Source organism: Cygnus atratus, chromosome 13 (genome assembly GCF_013377495.2).
Source record: "Cygnus atratus isolate AKBS03 ecotype Queensland, Australia chromosome 13, CAtr_DNAZoo_HiC_assembly, whole genome shotgun sequence".
NCBI lineage: Eukaryota > Metazoa > Chordata > Aves > Anseriformes > Anatidae > Cygnus > Cygnus atratus.
Window position 1 is genome coordinate 5,488,953 of NC_066374.1, and position 12,820 is coordinate 5,501,772.

The following is a 12,820-nucleotide window of genomic DNA, read 5'->3' on the forward strand; positions in this document are numbered from 1 at the left end:
GGGGGAGAAAAATTATAGAATTACAGAATGTTTTGGGTTGGAAGGTACCTTTAAAGGTCACCTAGCCCAACCAATCTGTGCTGTACATAAAGGATACAAAACAGGCATTATGCTCCCTCCCAGCATCCCCCAGATGTCCTTTCTCTCAACTTGGGGCAGAACGCAATACATCACACTACATTTTCAGATGTTTCCAAATTTCCACATATTGGAAATTAAGCTTTTTTTTTTTCTTTTTTTTTTTTTTTTTCCTCCCCACTGTGCACAGTGAAGCATGGGCAGTTTACATGCAGAGGGTCTATGCAGAATGATTTTAACACAGTGTGTCCTGTACCTTGAACCACTTCCTGGCAGCTTTTCCCCAGCCTGAACAATTTGCTCCCTTGGAGCCAACTGCCCAGAGAGCTTCAGACCTTTCAAAACTCCATTCTATTTTTGGCAGGTTTGTTTTCTGTAGATCACTAACTCTGCCTCAGGCCATGGAGAGCCTCCTTGGAGGAGCCTGTTTGCAGGAAGGTATGTCCAAAAAGGTGTCCAAAGCTGTGCACATCAGCCTGAGGTTCCTTTGCTATTGCTTCTTGCTATACATTGGCTGTAAGGACGGCAAGTGTCTCACTGGGCAATAAGACCTCAGCATGTTGCATGGTAGAAAATAATTCTGGAGGCAAAGAGGAAAATTGTCTGCTGCAGGGGAAGGGGCTTGCTGCAGCTGCTTGCCACAGCTCTTCTCTAGGGACATCCTTACCATCTTCTTAACAGTAAGCCACCCCAGTCTGAGCAGCAAGCTCAACAGTGTGCTTTAATTTAGCACATTAACTCAGTTTTCCCTTGCAAAGAGAAAGGTAAGTCACTAAAATAGCCTGGATTTTTTCAAGCAACTCTGTGGTTGGACTTTGAGGTCCCTAAGGTCAAAGTACGCCTCTGTGGGGAGCAGTGCTTAGAGCTCCTGTTTCTAATCAACGTTTATTTTATTGTTTTCCCCTTTCTCCTGTGACGTTACTCCTCCCACAGCTCAGCTCCAGGCAGTGGGAGGACGGTTGTAACGCCAGGCACACGCTCTCCAGCACTAGCTCTTCTGCTTCTCCTGCAGGTACTCAGCCTATTTTTGCAAACTGGTTTCCTTGTGGTATTTGCAGAGAGGCCAACAGGCTTACTGGTCACGCAGGAGGGGAAGGTTGTCTTGGGGAGGTTTGCTGCAGGCTGGGCCCTGCAGCTAGGGAGCACCCAGGAGAACTTCCTGGGTGGGAAGGACTTTGTGGAGGTTCTGAGCCCAGGCTGGTCGGAGGTGAGGTTGTCAAACACCAAACGCTGTCTGTGACAAGGAGGAGTGCTGCAGGACGATGGGGTCCTGCTCCAAGTGAGCTCCTCTGACTGTGAGGACCAGATGTCCCGGTGAAGCTGTGCCTGGTTTTATGCTGACCTTGCTCTTGTGTCAGTGGGGCTTTGAAATCTCTCCTTTCCAGCTGTTTCCTATGCACTCTGCTGCAGAAGGGCAATGCCAGATGATATGAACCCAATATACGAGAAAATGCCGAGACCCACTGTAAATCCAGACTGCCAAGTCCTGCCCCCCCCCCCCCCCCCCCCATGTTGCATTTCCATGAACCTTTGGCATCAGCCTCACACTCTGCTTGCTGCTAACGTTGAGGAGTTTGAAGGCAAAGAACAAAGCAAGTTGTTGGAACAAACAAAGAACAAAGCAAAGGGGTTGGAGTTGTGGGCTGTTTTCTCGATTTGTGTCACTTGGTGCTGACTTAGTGTTGAGAGGGTTTATTTTCCACCCATTTCTTTCCCTGAGAGGCAGCAGGAGTGTTGGACTTCCTTTGTGCAGCGGTGTCAGTGGAGAATCTGGTGAGTGTCTCAGAAGGAAGAATTGTCACTTGTATCAGGATTTGGAGAGAGAAGTAAATGTAGGCAAGTAGAGGGTTGTTAGAGATCTGAAGGAAACTTGACTCCATTTGCTATCACAACTCTCCTAGTTTCCATGGCATGCCTTTCTGAAAGTAAAATCAACCAAAACTGAAATGAAATGAAAACTTCTCCTCCCCAAAACTGAATCAAGGCATAGAACAGGGGCAACCCTGTCTATATGTACAGTCTGGGGGAGGAGAGGCTGGAGAGCCTGGTGAAGGGTCTGGAGGGGAAGACGTGTGAGGAGTGGCTGAGGGCCCTCTGTTTGTTCAGCCCAGAGCAGAGCAGGCCGAGGGGAGGCCTCATGGTGGCCTGCAGCTCCCTCATGAGGGGAGCGGATGGGCAGGCGCTGAGCTCTGCTCTCTGGGGACAGCGACAGGACCCTAGGGAATGGCATGGAGCTGGGACAGGGGAGGGTCAGGCTGGATGTTAGAGAAAGGTTCTTCACCCAGGCAGTGGTCGGGCACTGGGACAGGCTCCCCAGGGGTGTGGTCATGGCACTGAGGCTGCTGGAGTTCAAGAAATGTTTGGTCAACACTCTCAGACACAGGGTCTGATTTTTGGGTGGCCCTGTATGGAGCCAGGAGTTGGACTTGGAGATCCTTGTGGATCCCTTCCAACACAGGATATTCTATGAATATATGAATTTATTGCTTCTGTACTTGTGCCACCTGCAGGCCAAAAGAAAACCCATTTGATCTCCATTGACAGTTCAGTTGACAGCTTCCTGGATCATTTCCCTGAGCAGCTGGATGCTTCTCACCTTCCTCTTGTGTGGCTTTGCACTCTGTTCCCAGCCCTGAGACGATGTCCTGGAGGGAAGAACATATGAGTCTACCCCCATGTTTTATCCAGCGCCTGGACCACCTCGTGTTGACTGTTAAGAGCATTGAGGACACTGTTGCCTTCTATTCCAAAGTCCTGGGCATGGAAGTGGTGACTTTCAAGGTAACATGGGGGAAAGGCCTAGGGGACCTAAAGTACTAGTCCTGAGCCAGTGGCTGGTTCCTGTGGATCTGACAGTATCTCTGGGATTTCTCCTTGGTCTGGGGATGGTAGAACTAACGAAGTCAAGCTGAGTCAAAAGAATCTTCAAACAGCAGCAGGAGACAAAGTGACAAAAAAAAAAAAAAAAAGGTTGTTCCTTGAAAAACAATTTCTAGGACTGAAGGAGAGCCCTCACATCCACAAATCCTCTTTATTTAATATTTCTACTGGCAAACAGGATACAAGATGGGTAACCTTTTCAGAACAGCCCCAGTGCATCTCTTGGCCTATCTTCAGGCCATTTTGAAGGTACACACTGCACCTTGTAAACTCCCAAGCTTATTTCCTTCTCTCCTGATCTGTCAGGTCTCTTAAAAGTAGTTGCACTCACATCCCAAGGCTACATTGAGCATCAGTCTGTTCTTCAGATGGGCACAGATGGCAGGTCACTGTCCTGCATTTCCGTGGGGATCAGGTCTCAGTTGCCGTATAAGTCTGAAGACATACTGGGGGCCTGCAAAGAAAAGAGGTGTCAGAACCTCCTTCCTCACCGTTTTCCCACTGCCTCATCTTTGTTCCCTCTGCAGTTCCCAGCTTTTGCATTATTTGTATGGCTGTCCCACAGGCAGGATGGAGGGTGCCCAGAATTGAAAATTCTCATCTTTATGGCTTAGAAGCAGCTGCAAGTGGCCATGGGACTTTCTTGGGTCACTGCATCTCCAGGGATGTGGTGGATATCTTGCAGCAGCCAACTCTTGCCTTGGGTTACCCCAGCAAGAGCCCAGAGTTAGCAGGACTACAGCCATGTCCCCAGGACTTTTAGGACTACACAGCTGAATGGATGCTGAAAGCTTCCAGCCCAGTAAGTCTCATTGGATATTGATTCTTTCCTTTTTTTTTTTGGCGGGGACAGGGAAATCGCAAAGCTTTACGTTTTGGCAACCAGAAATTTAACCTGCATGAGGTTGGGAAGGAATTTGAACCCAAGGCTCGCTACCCGGTCCCCGGCTCTGCAGATATCTGCCTTATCACACAGGCACCCCTGAAGCAGCTTCTGAGTCATCTGAAGGTGAGCAAGGTGTAGAGTGTGCACAGGGCAGTGTAACCCTGGGAGGCATGAGGCCAGAGCCTCACAAGTGACACTTTAAATGTCTGTGCTTTGGGGAATGTCAGAATTTTCTCATACAATGTCTCATGCTTTTAAGACTGGAGCTAAGAGTGCACAATGACCTGATAAAAATCCCTTGAGCATTAAACCCCTGCTATTATGTTTCCTCCCAGGCCTGTGGGGTGATCATTGAAGAAGGTCCTGTGGCCAGGACTGGTGCCGTGGGTCCAATAACATCCATCTACTTCCGAGACCCCGATGAGAACCTGATTGAGGTTTCTAGGTACAGCGCAGACATGAGTGCAGTCAGCGGAGGGGAGCCCTAACCACAACCGATACTCTCTGCCTGAGTCCCAGCAGGAGGTATGATGCAGAGGCCAGGGTTTTGATGGTCAGTATGTAGATTCAAGCTTTCATTTTGTAAACCTGTGACAAGTCTCAACTCCCAGCTGTAAAGCTGCATGAGCCTTGAGAGCTTTCCACAAGCAGGATCAGCTCCAGCTTGCTCTGCACTCACCCCTGGATGTGAATCCTACTTTTATAAATCACTGTCAATGGAGACTTCATGACCTTCTTGGAAGATCCATCCTGCTGAAACCTACCTCCTCTCTGGGAACTGCGCCTCAGTGTCTGACACCCAAAGCGCTCATGAAGCTGTGGCTCTGTGCCTCATACTCAGCTCTGCATAAATACTTGAATATTTATAGGGTTTCTGTCACTGGGAATGGGAGAAAGCAGCAATGAGGAGCAGCAAGGAGGTGGCTGTAAGGAGGGGAGGGTTTCTAAAGCCAGGGAGCTCACCTAGATTTCTGCAGGGGTGAAGGGGAAATGAGGTGCTAAGACAGTGGCATCAGGCACAAAACTTCTACGTTGGCTCTCCTTGCAGCTCAGCATGGTTGTCTTGGACTGTCATCTGAGTTTCCTTCTTTCTTTAATACTTCACTTATTTAAAAAGCATGAAGGAACAAAGAGGGGTTACTTGGGGTTTTTCCAGGAGAGCAGTTCCCCAGCTGGCCACACTGCGGTAGCAATGTTATCATCAAGGAAACAGTGCTGGAAGGCAGAGAGAACTCTTCTGACCTCTACAGTCAAAATCACCTCTAAAATTGAAATAATCAGTGAATTGATTTTTTTTTTAATATTGTTTCGTGGAAAATTCATCTTCTCCATGGTGGGAAAAAAAGCAAATCCCTAATAAATGCAGTGCTTCCAATTACCAAAATCTTGTGTCAGTGCTGGTGGTAGGGATGAAAGCTGCTTGCAGCTCGCTTTGAACCATTTGTGGGAGTGAATGACAAGCGCTCTCCTGGGAGAAGGCACCACAACTCACCACCTTTGCCCTGTACGTGCAGAACAGGAGGGGACCCATGGGGAAGGGGACCCCTGGGAAAGGGGGAGCCCCTGGGCAGGGGCCCCGGTTCTGCGGCCGCTCTCCAGGGTGCTGACAGCTGCCAAGCATCCTCGCTCCTATCAGCCTGGCCCCAGCTCCTAGCTCTGCTGGCCTGGGCTTCTCCCTGCCCAGGCTCTTGTTCCAGCCCTACCCTGTTCATTTTTTGCCTGGGTTTGTCCTTACTGATTGCTTGCTGACAGGTGTCCTGCCTGGCTCGGTGCTGGAAGTGTTGTTTTACTCACTGAGCTCGCTACTGTAAATATGTTTGGGAAGAAAGGTCTCCTGTTCTTAATTTTATTTTAAGCATCATTTATCTTGGAACATCAGTAGAAGGAAGGACAATGGCTCTTTTCTTATTCAACTTGACAGGAGAAGTTAGGAACTTTGTTTGCACCATATTAATTACTGAATTACTTTCAGTGTCATGCAAGCTGGCCTATAGTTTCTGCAGGGCCATTTTTCCCTATGCTCTTAAAAGACCTCACTTTCCTTACCAAGGGGCTAGGCCTCCTAATTTTTTAAAGACATGAAACATTCATTGTCTGAAACTGGAAATAATGTCAGACATTTTTCTGGGGTAGGAGACTGGAGGCGTTTTCAGGATCCTAGGCTTATAGAAGAAATACCATGAAAGAAAAAACCCTCAAGTATGCCTTCAGCTTCCAGATATTTTGGAAAAGCTGTTACTGCTTCAGCTGATAGGCTTGTACACTACCAGCATTCCTGAACCTTCCCTCCCTTATTTTACACATTTTCTGCTGAAATGTGTCAGGATTGTGCCTTACTGGGTAACTGAGACAGCAGGCTGAGAAAGTGGGAGCAGTTGGTAATGTTGGCAGCAACACCAGATCTTCAGGCCCTTGTAATTGTGCAAGCCTCACAAGAGCCTTGTCCCTCTCCGACCAAGGACTGACAATGATCAATGTCAAACGCTACAAGCTTGAAGTGGCTTCCTCCCTTGTAGAGGGGTGATGGCACCTAGGAGAGCCGCACTCAGAGAAACCTAATAAGTTAGGTTCCCTGCAGCTCTTGCCGATGTGTGGTCTGGTGTCTACTAAACTTGCTGAGCGTATAGTGAGCACATTTTCCCAGTGGGGACATGAATTTGGGTTTATTTAAGACTGTCTCAGACTATAAGGTATAAACAGGTATTCCCCCTTTCCCAATCCAATGACCTTGTAGCAAGTGTTGCTAAAGACCTTATCGCAACCTGGCAGTGTTGGAATGCAAGTAGGATGAATCAAGTTTAGAAGATCTTCTGGATCTCATGGACAAAATGTAGCCTGAAACCCAAATCTAAATGAAATGTTCTCTCCACCTCAATCCCACACCCCACCCCACTCCAGCACCAATAGATGAAAGGTGATAGTTCCCTTGTCACCTTCTCAGCTTCAGCTCACTCTGTCCTAGCCTCTGCTATGTTCCACTTCTAATTCAAAAGCCATGGTATTGTATGTGTTTGGATTAAAACTGGAAACCTACATGATGTAGAATTAAATCTTTATGCGGAAAATGAATTTACTTCAGTTCTTTATTTTGAAAGACTCAGTGTGACTATGCTTAGACAGTAGGAGAGAGTGGATTACAACAGGTGGGCAAACATTTTTGCTCTGACTGGGAAATTCTTTGCAGAGCCCACTACCACCAAGCTGAAAAGGAACCAGCCCACATTCCTTGCCTGTCTAGACCCATCTCCCAGCAGAAAGCAGCCCTGAATTCTCCAACAGGTTCTGTACCCACATCATTATCACACTGGAAACAGGTCCTTTGGATCAGCAGTCACAGTATTTAATACACAGAGGAATATTGCATAGTTCTCCATCTTGCTGTTCAGAAAGGACGCAGGGTAAGAAAGCCTTTCAGTGAGTGGTTGCTCAGGAGCACAAGTACAGATTTTATCACAGCCAGAAAGATGATTTAGAGATGCAGTCTCTTTATGCTTTCTCTCCTCTCAGGGGAGAGAATCAGGAATTTCCCAACACAAGTCACAGCGTGCTTGTGCCAACCGTCCAGAGGTGCCCATCTCTTCACTGACTACAGAGGTGGCCTCTGGCAAGCTAGCTCTAAATAGGTGCGGGGTGACCTGCCCAAAGCCAAGAGGGATGGTGTGCCACAGCCCTAGGATCACCTCGCAGGAGGTGTGGGATATAGACGTAGGGCTGCTGTACGATTCCTCACCTACCAACTGCTTTTCATTCAGAAAAGACAGACAGGTTTTAAGGGTCATTGAATGATCCCTTGCGCAGAGAGAATTGACAGCCACTTCCCAAACGCTGCAGAAATGGAAGGCTTTTGCTGAAAAAGTAGTAAAAAAAGAATTCCTTCTGTGCCTGAGAGCTTTGCAGGCAGGGCTGCTTACAGTAACTCTGATAGATTTTTCATCTGGACAGAAAGACTACCTAACCATGATCCAAAAAGTGCCAGGAGGAGCATTGGGAAAAGCACACATTTTGCAGTTGGATGTCCTCTTCCCAGAGTCAACAATTAAGCATTCCATACAAAAATAACTTTGAGCTCAGCTTTAAAAATATCTAGACTATCCCTTGTGGGGGACCAGTTTCCAGATAATACCCCAGGATTCACATAGATTCCCATGGGATTTTTTTGATATTTGTAGTGGCCTTTCAGCTACTGAGAATCAACGTAAGTCAAAACTGAATCTGTGTACTAAGTGCTCACACAGACACACCTCCTGCCTCATGGGCTCCTTTGATACTAAAGCGTCTACTTTGACTTCAAGGGGTAGGAAGTTTCCTGCCATTGGAAATGAATAGTAAAGCACCAATGAAGAAAGGAATCAGAGTTTCACTGGAATAAGTCCCTTTTCAAGAACCCATTCCCTGTTCTTTCACAGGCTGCAGGCCAACTGGGAGCTATCTGACATATTCTCCAGGTTGTCCACCATAGTGATGATGGTTTCTACTTTTTCTTCAGGAAGAACGTGAGAGGCATTAGATCGAAACTTCTTCAGGAGCGACTCTCTGCTCAGAGGCTTCCTCCAGTGCCCATAGAAAGTGTCACATTTGCCTGTGAGGACATCCCCGCTGTGCAGGAGCAGTGCCACCTCTCCATACATCTTGTCAAAATTGGCCACATTATCTTCAGGGTGCTCCACCACCACTTTGTCCAGCAGCTCTCTCAGCTCCTGCCGGTGGATGCTGCTCTCCGTGAAGGAGCTGAGGCCCACTTCGCCATCCAGCAGGGCTGTGCAGGCATTGAACTGGAAGGAGTGCCTGGCCTGGTGCTCAGAGCTGGGGAAAGGCCGGTTGATGTACTTTGACACTGGGATCTTCAGCACAATGGTGCGGATCAAAGAGGGAGAGAAGGACCCTGCATAGTTGATGAAGAGGTTCCGGACTGACAAGGCAGCATCCACCACCCAGTGCATCCCCAGGTGGGCTGGAAAGCGCTTGAAAGCAATATCCTGCTTCTCCAAGAGGAACTCGTGATGGTCACTTGGTGTGGACAGTGGCTTGGGTTGGTAGACACTGTAGAAAGCGCTGAACCCAGAGCAACCAGGGATGTCATCCAGAATGACAGGGTTAGCCTCCATCCCTCGGGCAGCCAGCAGTGCTGCTTCAAAGCCCAGGCGGGTGGCATTTCCGATGTGCAACGGCTTGGCCTGGGTGGCAGCGTTGGCCATGGGCGCCCCTGCGAGCGAGGCAGCGATGCCCAAGGCATGGGCGCACTGCGTCATGCTGAGGGAGAGCAGCTTTGCGGTGGCTGCGGCACTGCCCATGGTACCAACCACTGAAGGAGGGTGGAACCTAAGGGAGAAAGTGCAGGTATGAGCGTGAAACAGCCAAGTCAGCCAGTGGAAATCCCTCATGGCTCTGTTGTGGATGGGATTCACCTGACTAAACATTTAGCCATTTAGCCAAACTAAACATCTGTTTGAAACTTCATTGGAGACCACGCAGTGAGGCCAACATCTTCAGAAAACACTTTTTAATTTTCCCTAAGAGTAGGTGGCATGGCTTGTGTCCATACAGCTAAACTTTCACCCTGTCTTTCACCCTTCCAGACAAAGAAGGTGGCCTCATGCAACATGCCCAAGGGCAAGAGCTCCTGGTTGATGTTGTCTCTTGGACCACAATGGGGTCTCAGTCATCGTGATGAGGGTTTGGCACAGTGGCCCTGAGCCTGCAGAGCTGTGTGAGCTACCAAGAGGGGACAAGTTGTGTGCTTATGCTTGTTTTTCTAACTGAAATTGCTGTAGCATCCTCTAGCCCTGGTCACTCACACCAGCCTACTGGGGGAAAAAAAAAAAAAAGAAAAAAAAAAAAGGAGATTTACCTTTTGGGAATGTTGTGAGCCTCAGTGGAGAAATGCATGAGCCTTCCTTGCACTTCCAGGCCCACGTTAAATGCCAGGAGGAAATCCAGGCCATTGGGTTTGGTGCTTGGAGGTAGCATCTGGGAAGCAGCCAGGAGAGCTGGCAGGACAGCCCCGGATGGGTGAGTAGCAGGGTGCCAGGTGTCATCAAAGTCCATGGAGTGAGTCTGCCAGGGAAATGGAGACAAGGGTTTGCTGGTGTAGGGGGCTAGGAGCCAAGGGTGTCCTTGCTACTACTGCTGAGGCTACATCTGTAACAACATCCACCCAGTCATCCAGAGGTCCCCACGGTGCTTGGTTGGTCCCTTCTAAAAGCAGTGGGCAAGACTGCTGAGCAACCCAGGACTTCTTGGCCCCCATAGCCCCTCTCAGGCACCAAACTGCTTCCTGCAATACTAGTTAGTGTTTTGAAGGCATCACAAAGCAGAGCTTCTCCTGGAAGAGCCTGCCTTACCGCAACACCGTTGGTGAACGCGGCCAGTGTCGGGGAGAGCTTCATGCCTGGCCTGCCATAGACGGAGCTCACAGCAACTGAAGAGTACAGCTCCTGCAAAAAGGGAGATTCAGGAGAGGACCTTGAGCGAAGGAGTGATTGTATGATGCCCTACTGCAAGGCAGAAGTCCTACATCATCCATGAAATAAAGCCTTGCTTGTGGTGGTGGGGTCACCATGGGGACCACAGACAACCAGGGGAATAGGGCTGTTCCTACCCGGCAGTACTGCAGAGCAATATCGAACACAGGCGTCGTGCTGCCCATGAGGCCAACCCCAATGCTGTCGAGGATCATCCTCTTGCTTCTGTAACGGACAGTCTTGGTCAAGTGCTCGGGCCGAACTGCATGGATGAAGGAGGCAAAGCTGCTGGTCACGGTCTCCTCGGGAGCACTCCTGGCCACCACTGCAAAACCAAGAGAGAGGGGGAGCGGGTAAGAAGTACGTGGGCCATGTGCTGACAGCTTGCAGCTCTTCACCCTCTGGCCCCACTGAATTTACTGAAGGAAGAAGACAGCTGGAGAGCACAGGATCTGGCCAGCATGTCCCTTGGGTCACAGAGCCTCATACAGCCCTAGGGAGCTGATGGGTTGTGATTCACAGACAGCGGAGAGATGCTGCTGGGGAGGGGATTGGCATCTCCTTCCTCATCAGCAGTGCAGGGTGCTCAAGGCAAGCAGACCAGTGCGACTCCTGTCCTTCTCCATGGGTTTCCAAAGGTCCATGGTGCATCCCGGCTCCTACAGCTGTCATGTGCTGTAAGGACTGCTCTGGGTCGCTCCTCTGGTGGTTTCAAGGGGGTTCAAGTGAAGCAGGGCTCAGCCACATCCCCCCTCTTGGGTTTCAAGCAACCATCTTTTGGTGGTGTCAATGCAAACTATGTCCCCATGTCTGGAGAAGGAGCAGAGCAAGTACCCTGCCCCATTACCAGTGGAGCCCTGTTGGGAGTGTATCAACCAAAACTCAAACTAAGCTTAACCCCAATTACATTCTGTAGCTTCCATTGCTTTTGGCAAGCAGCATTAGACCCAAAGCCTGGATTTATCTGTAAGTTATCTGTAAATTTAGCCCTATGTGGTAGTGAGGTGTCTGGGCTCAGGCAGTAAAGCTCTTAAGCCCTACGCACTCAGAAGGATGCTAGTGATTAAAAGCAAAAAGGCCTTTGTGTGTTCTTACATCATTCAGCTCAGCACATCAGAGGCTTTAGCCTGTGCTTCAGAAGGGGATTAGACCAGAAGATCACCTGACCTTGGTGTCTGAAGGGAAGTTTTTTCCTGTCTCTGAAAACACCTTTTTGGTAGACAAGAAGCAACACGTCACGCTTCCCAAGGAAAAGTCAGTGTTTGTATTTATGTAAGGTAGAGCTAGGCAGATAACACAGACTATTGGCACTTTTGTATTTGGAAGTCACCATTTCCAAATCTTTGGAGGTGTTTAAATTCCGTGGAAAATATCCAATTTGGGACCATTTTTATTTCAGTGACAAATTGCTTTTGTTTTGATGAATTTATAATTCATAGAGTTACAGTCATTAGGATCCACTATAGTTTCTAATATCATTTTGAGAGCTCATGTGAGATTAGGAAAACTAGAAAATTCAATATATCTAGTATTTGCATGATTTCCCATGTATGTATATGTGTATGGTGGTGGGGTAGACATATGCATGCATACAAATAAGAGACAGCACTAATGTCCAAATGAAAGCAATCACACAAAAAAGTAAAGATGAATGAAGCAAGAAAATAAAAATACTTTCTTCCAACATCTTAGAGGAAACCTCATCAAAATCAACAGGTACTTATGACACTATATTTTTTTAAACAGAAAATATCCCAATCAAACAAAATGACCATTCCCTAATTTCACTAGGATGCATTCATTCGTAAATGTCATGCCTACTGACTCACAGTTTGCTTGAAAATGTGTTTGGACTCACCTAGAGCCTAGGAGTCTGAAATCCACTTGTAAACACAGCTGAGAATGTCATCATTGCTGTGACTCACAGAAATAAAATCCACCCCTCGCAGCGGCTCTGCGAAATGGATCTCTATAGGAATCTGTACCACTCAGCAGTTTGGAAGCCCTTCTGCTGCCAAAATCGGTGCCTTCCCTGTGTACGTGGAGAGCATCTCCCGTAGACCGCAAATGGAAGCACCAACGCCCTCAAGGAGGGGGAATGTGAGGTCCAACTAGATTGGAGAGGCTGTAGGAAAATCTGCCTGAATCACACTGTGCCCATAAAATGTTCATTGCTTCCTTCCCATCATCAATTACTCTTTGTCACTTCAGTAATCAGCAATATTTTTTAACCCTTCAACTAAAGACATTAATGACAGCCGTGTTTTTATCCTGCTATGACAGCTGCACTGCAGAATTTTATTTAAAAAAAAAAAAAACACAAAACAACACTGTCTAATAAACCTGTCCAAGAGCAATTGGATTTGCATGGATTATTATTATTTCTGTTGTTCCAAGTGTTCATTAAGAGCCACAAATTGCACTTATTGCATTAAGAACACATTTTAAAAGGAGTTAATGGACACAATTTATAACAGACCAAGTGAGTGCATTGCACAGTTGTGCTTGATTTGTC

General features: G+C 47.9%; 1 protein-coding gene and 1 pseudogene across 1 annotated transcript; one reads left to right on the forward strand and one right to left on the reverse strand.

Annotated features, from left to right (window-relative positions):
- Positions 1-190: 190 nt before the first annotated feature.
- Positions 191-5,221, forward strand: GLOD5 (glyoxalase domain containing 5). Its single transcript, XM_050713366.1, has 3 exons — positions 191-2,859; positions 3,812-3,967; positions 4,180-5,221. The coding sequence occupies exons 1-3, from the start codon at positions 2,719-2,721 to the stop codon at positions 4,330-4,332; spliced, it is 450 nt and encodes a 149-aa protein (XP_050569323.1). The 5' UTR covers positions 191-2,718; the 3' UTR covers positions 4,333-5,221.
- A 3,023-nt stretch (positions 5,222-8,244) lies between these two features.
- Positions 8,245-12,466, reverse strand: LOC118245447 (cis-aconitate decarboxylase-like; annotated as a pseudogene).
- Positions 12,467-12,820: the final 354 nt, after the last annotated feature.

Coding starts and splice junctions, on each gene's coding strand:
- GLOD5 (XM_050713366.1), top strand. CDS start 2,719: ATGTCCTGGAGGGAAGAACATATGAGTCTACCCCCATGTTTTATCCAG. Junction 2,860..3,811: donor TGGAAGTGGTGACTTTCAAG/GTAACATGGGGG, acceptor TGGCGGGGACAG/GGAAATCGCAAAGCTTTACG. Junction 3,968..4,179: donor AGCTTCTGAGTCATCTGAAG/GTGAGCAAGGTG, acceptor GTTTCCTCCCAG/GCCTGTGGGGTGATCATTGA.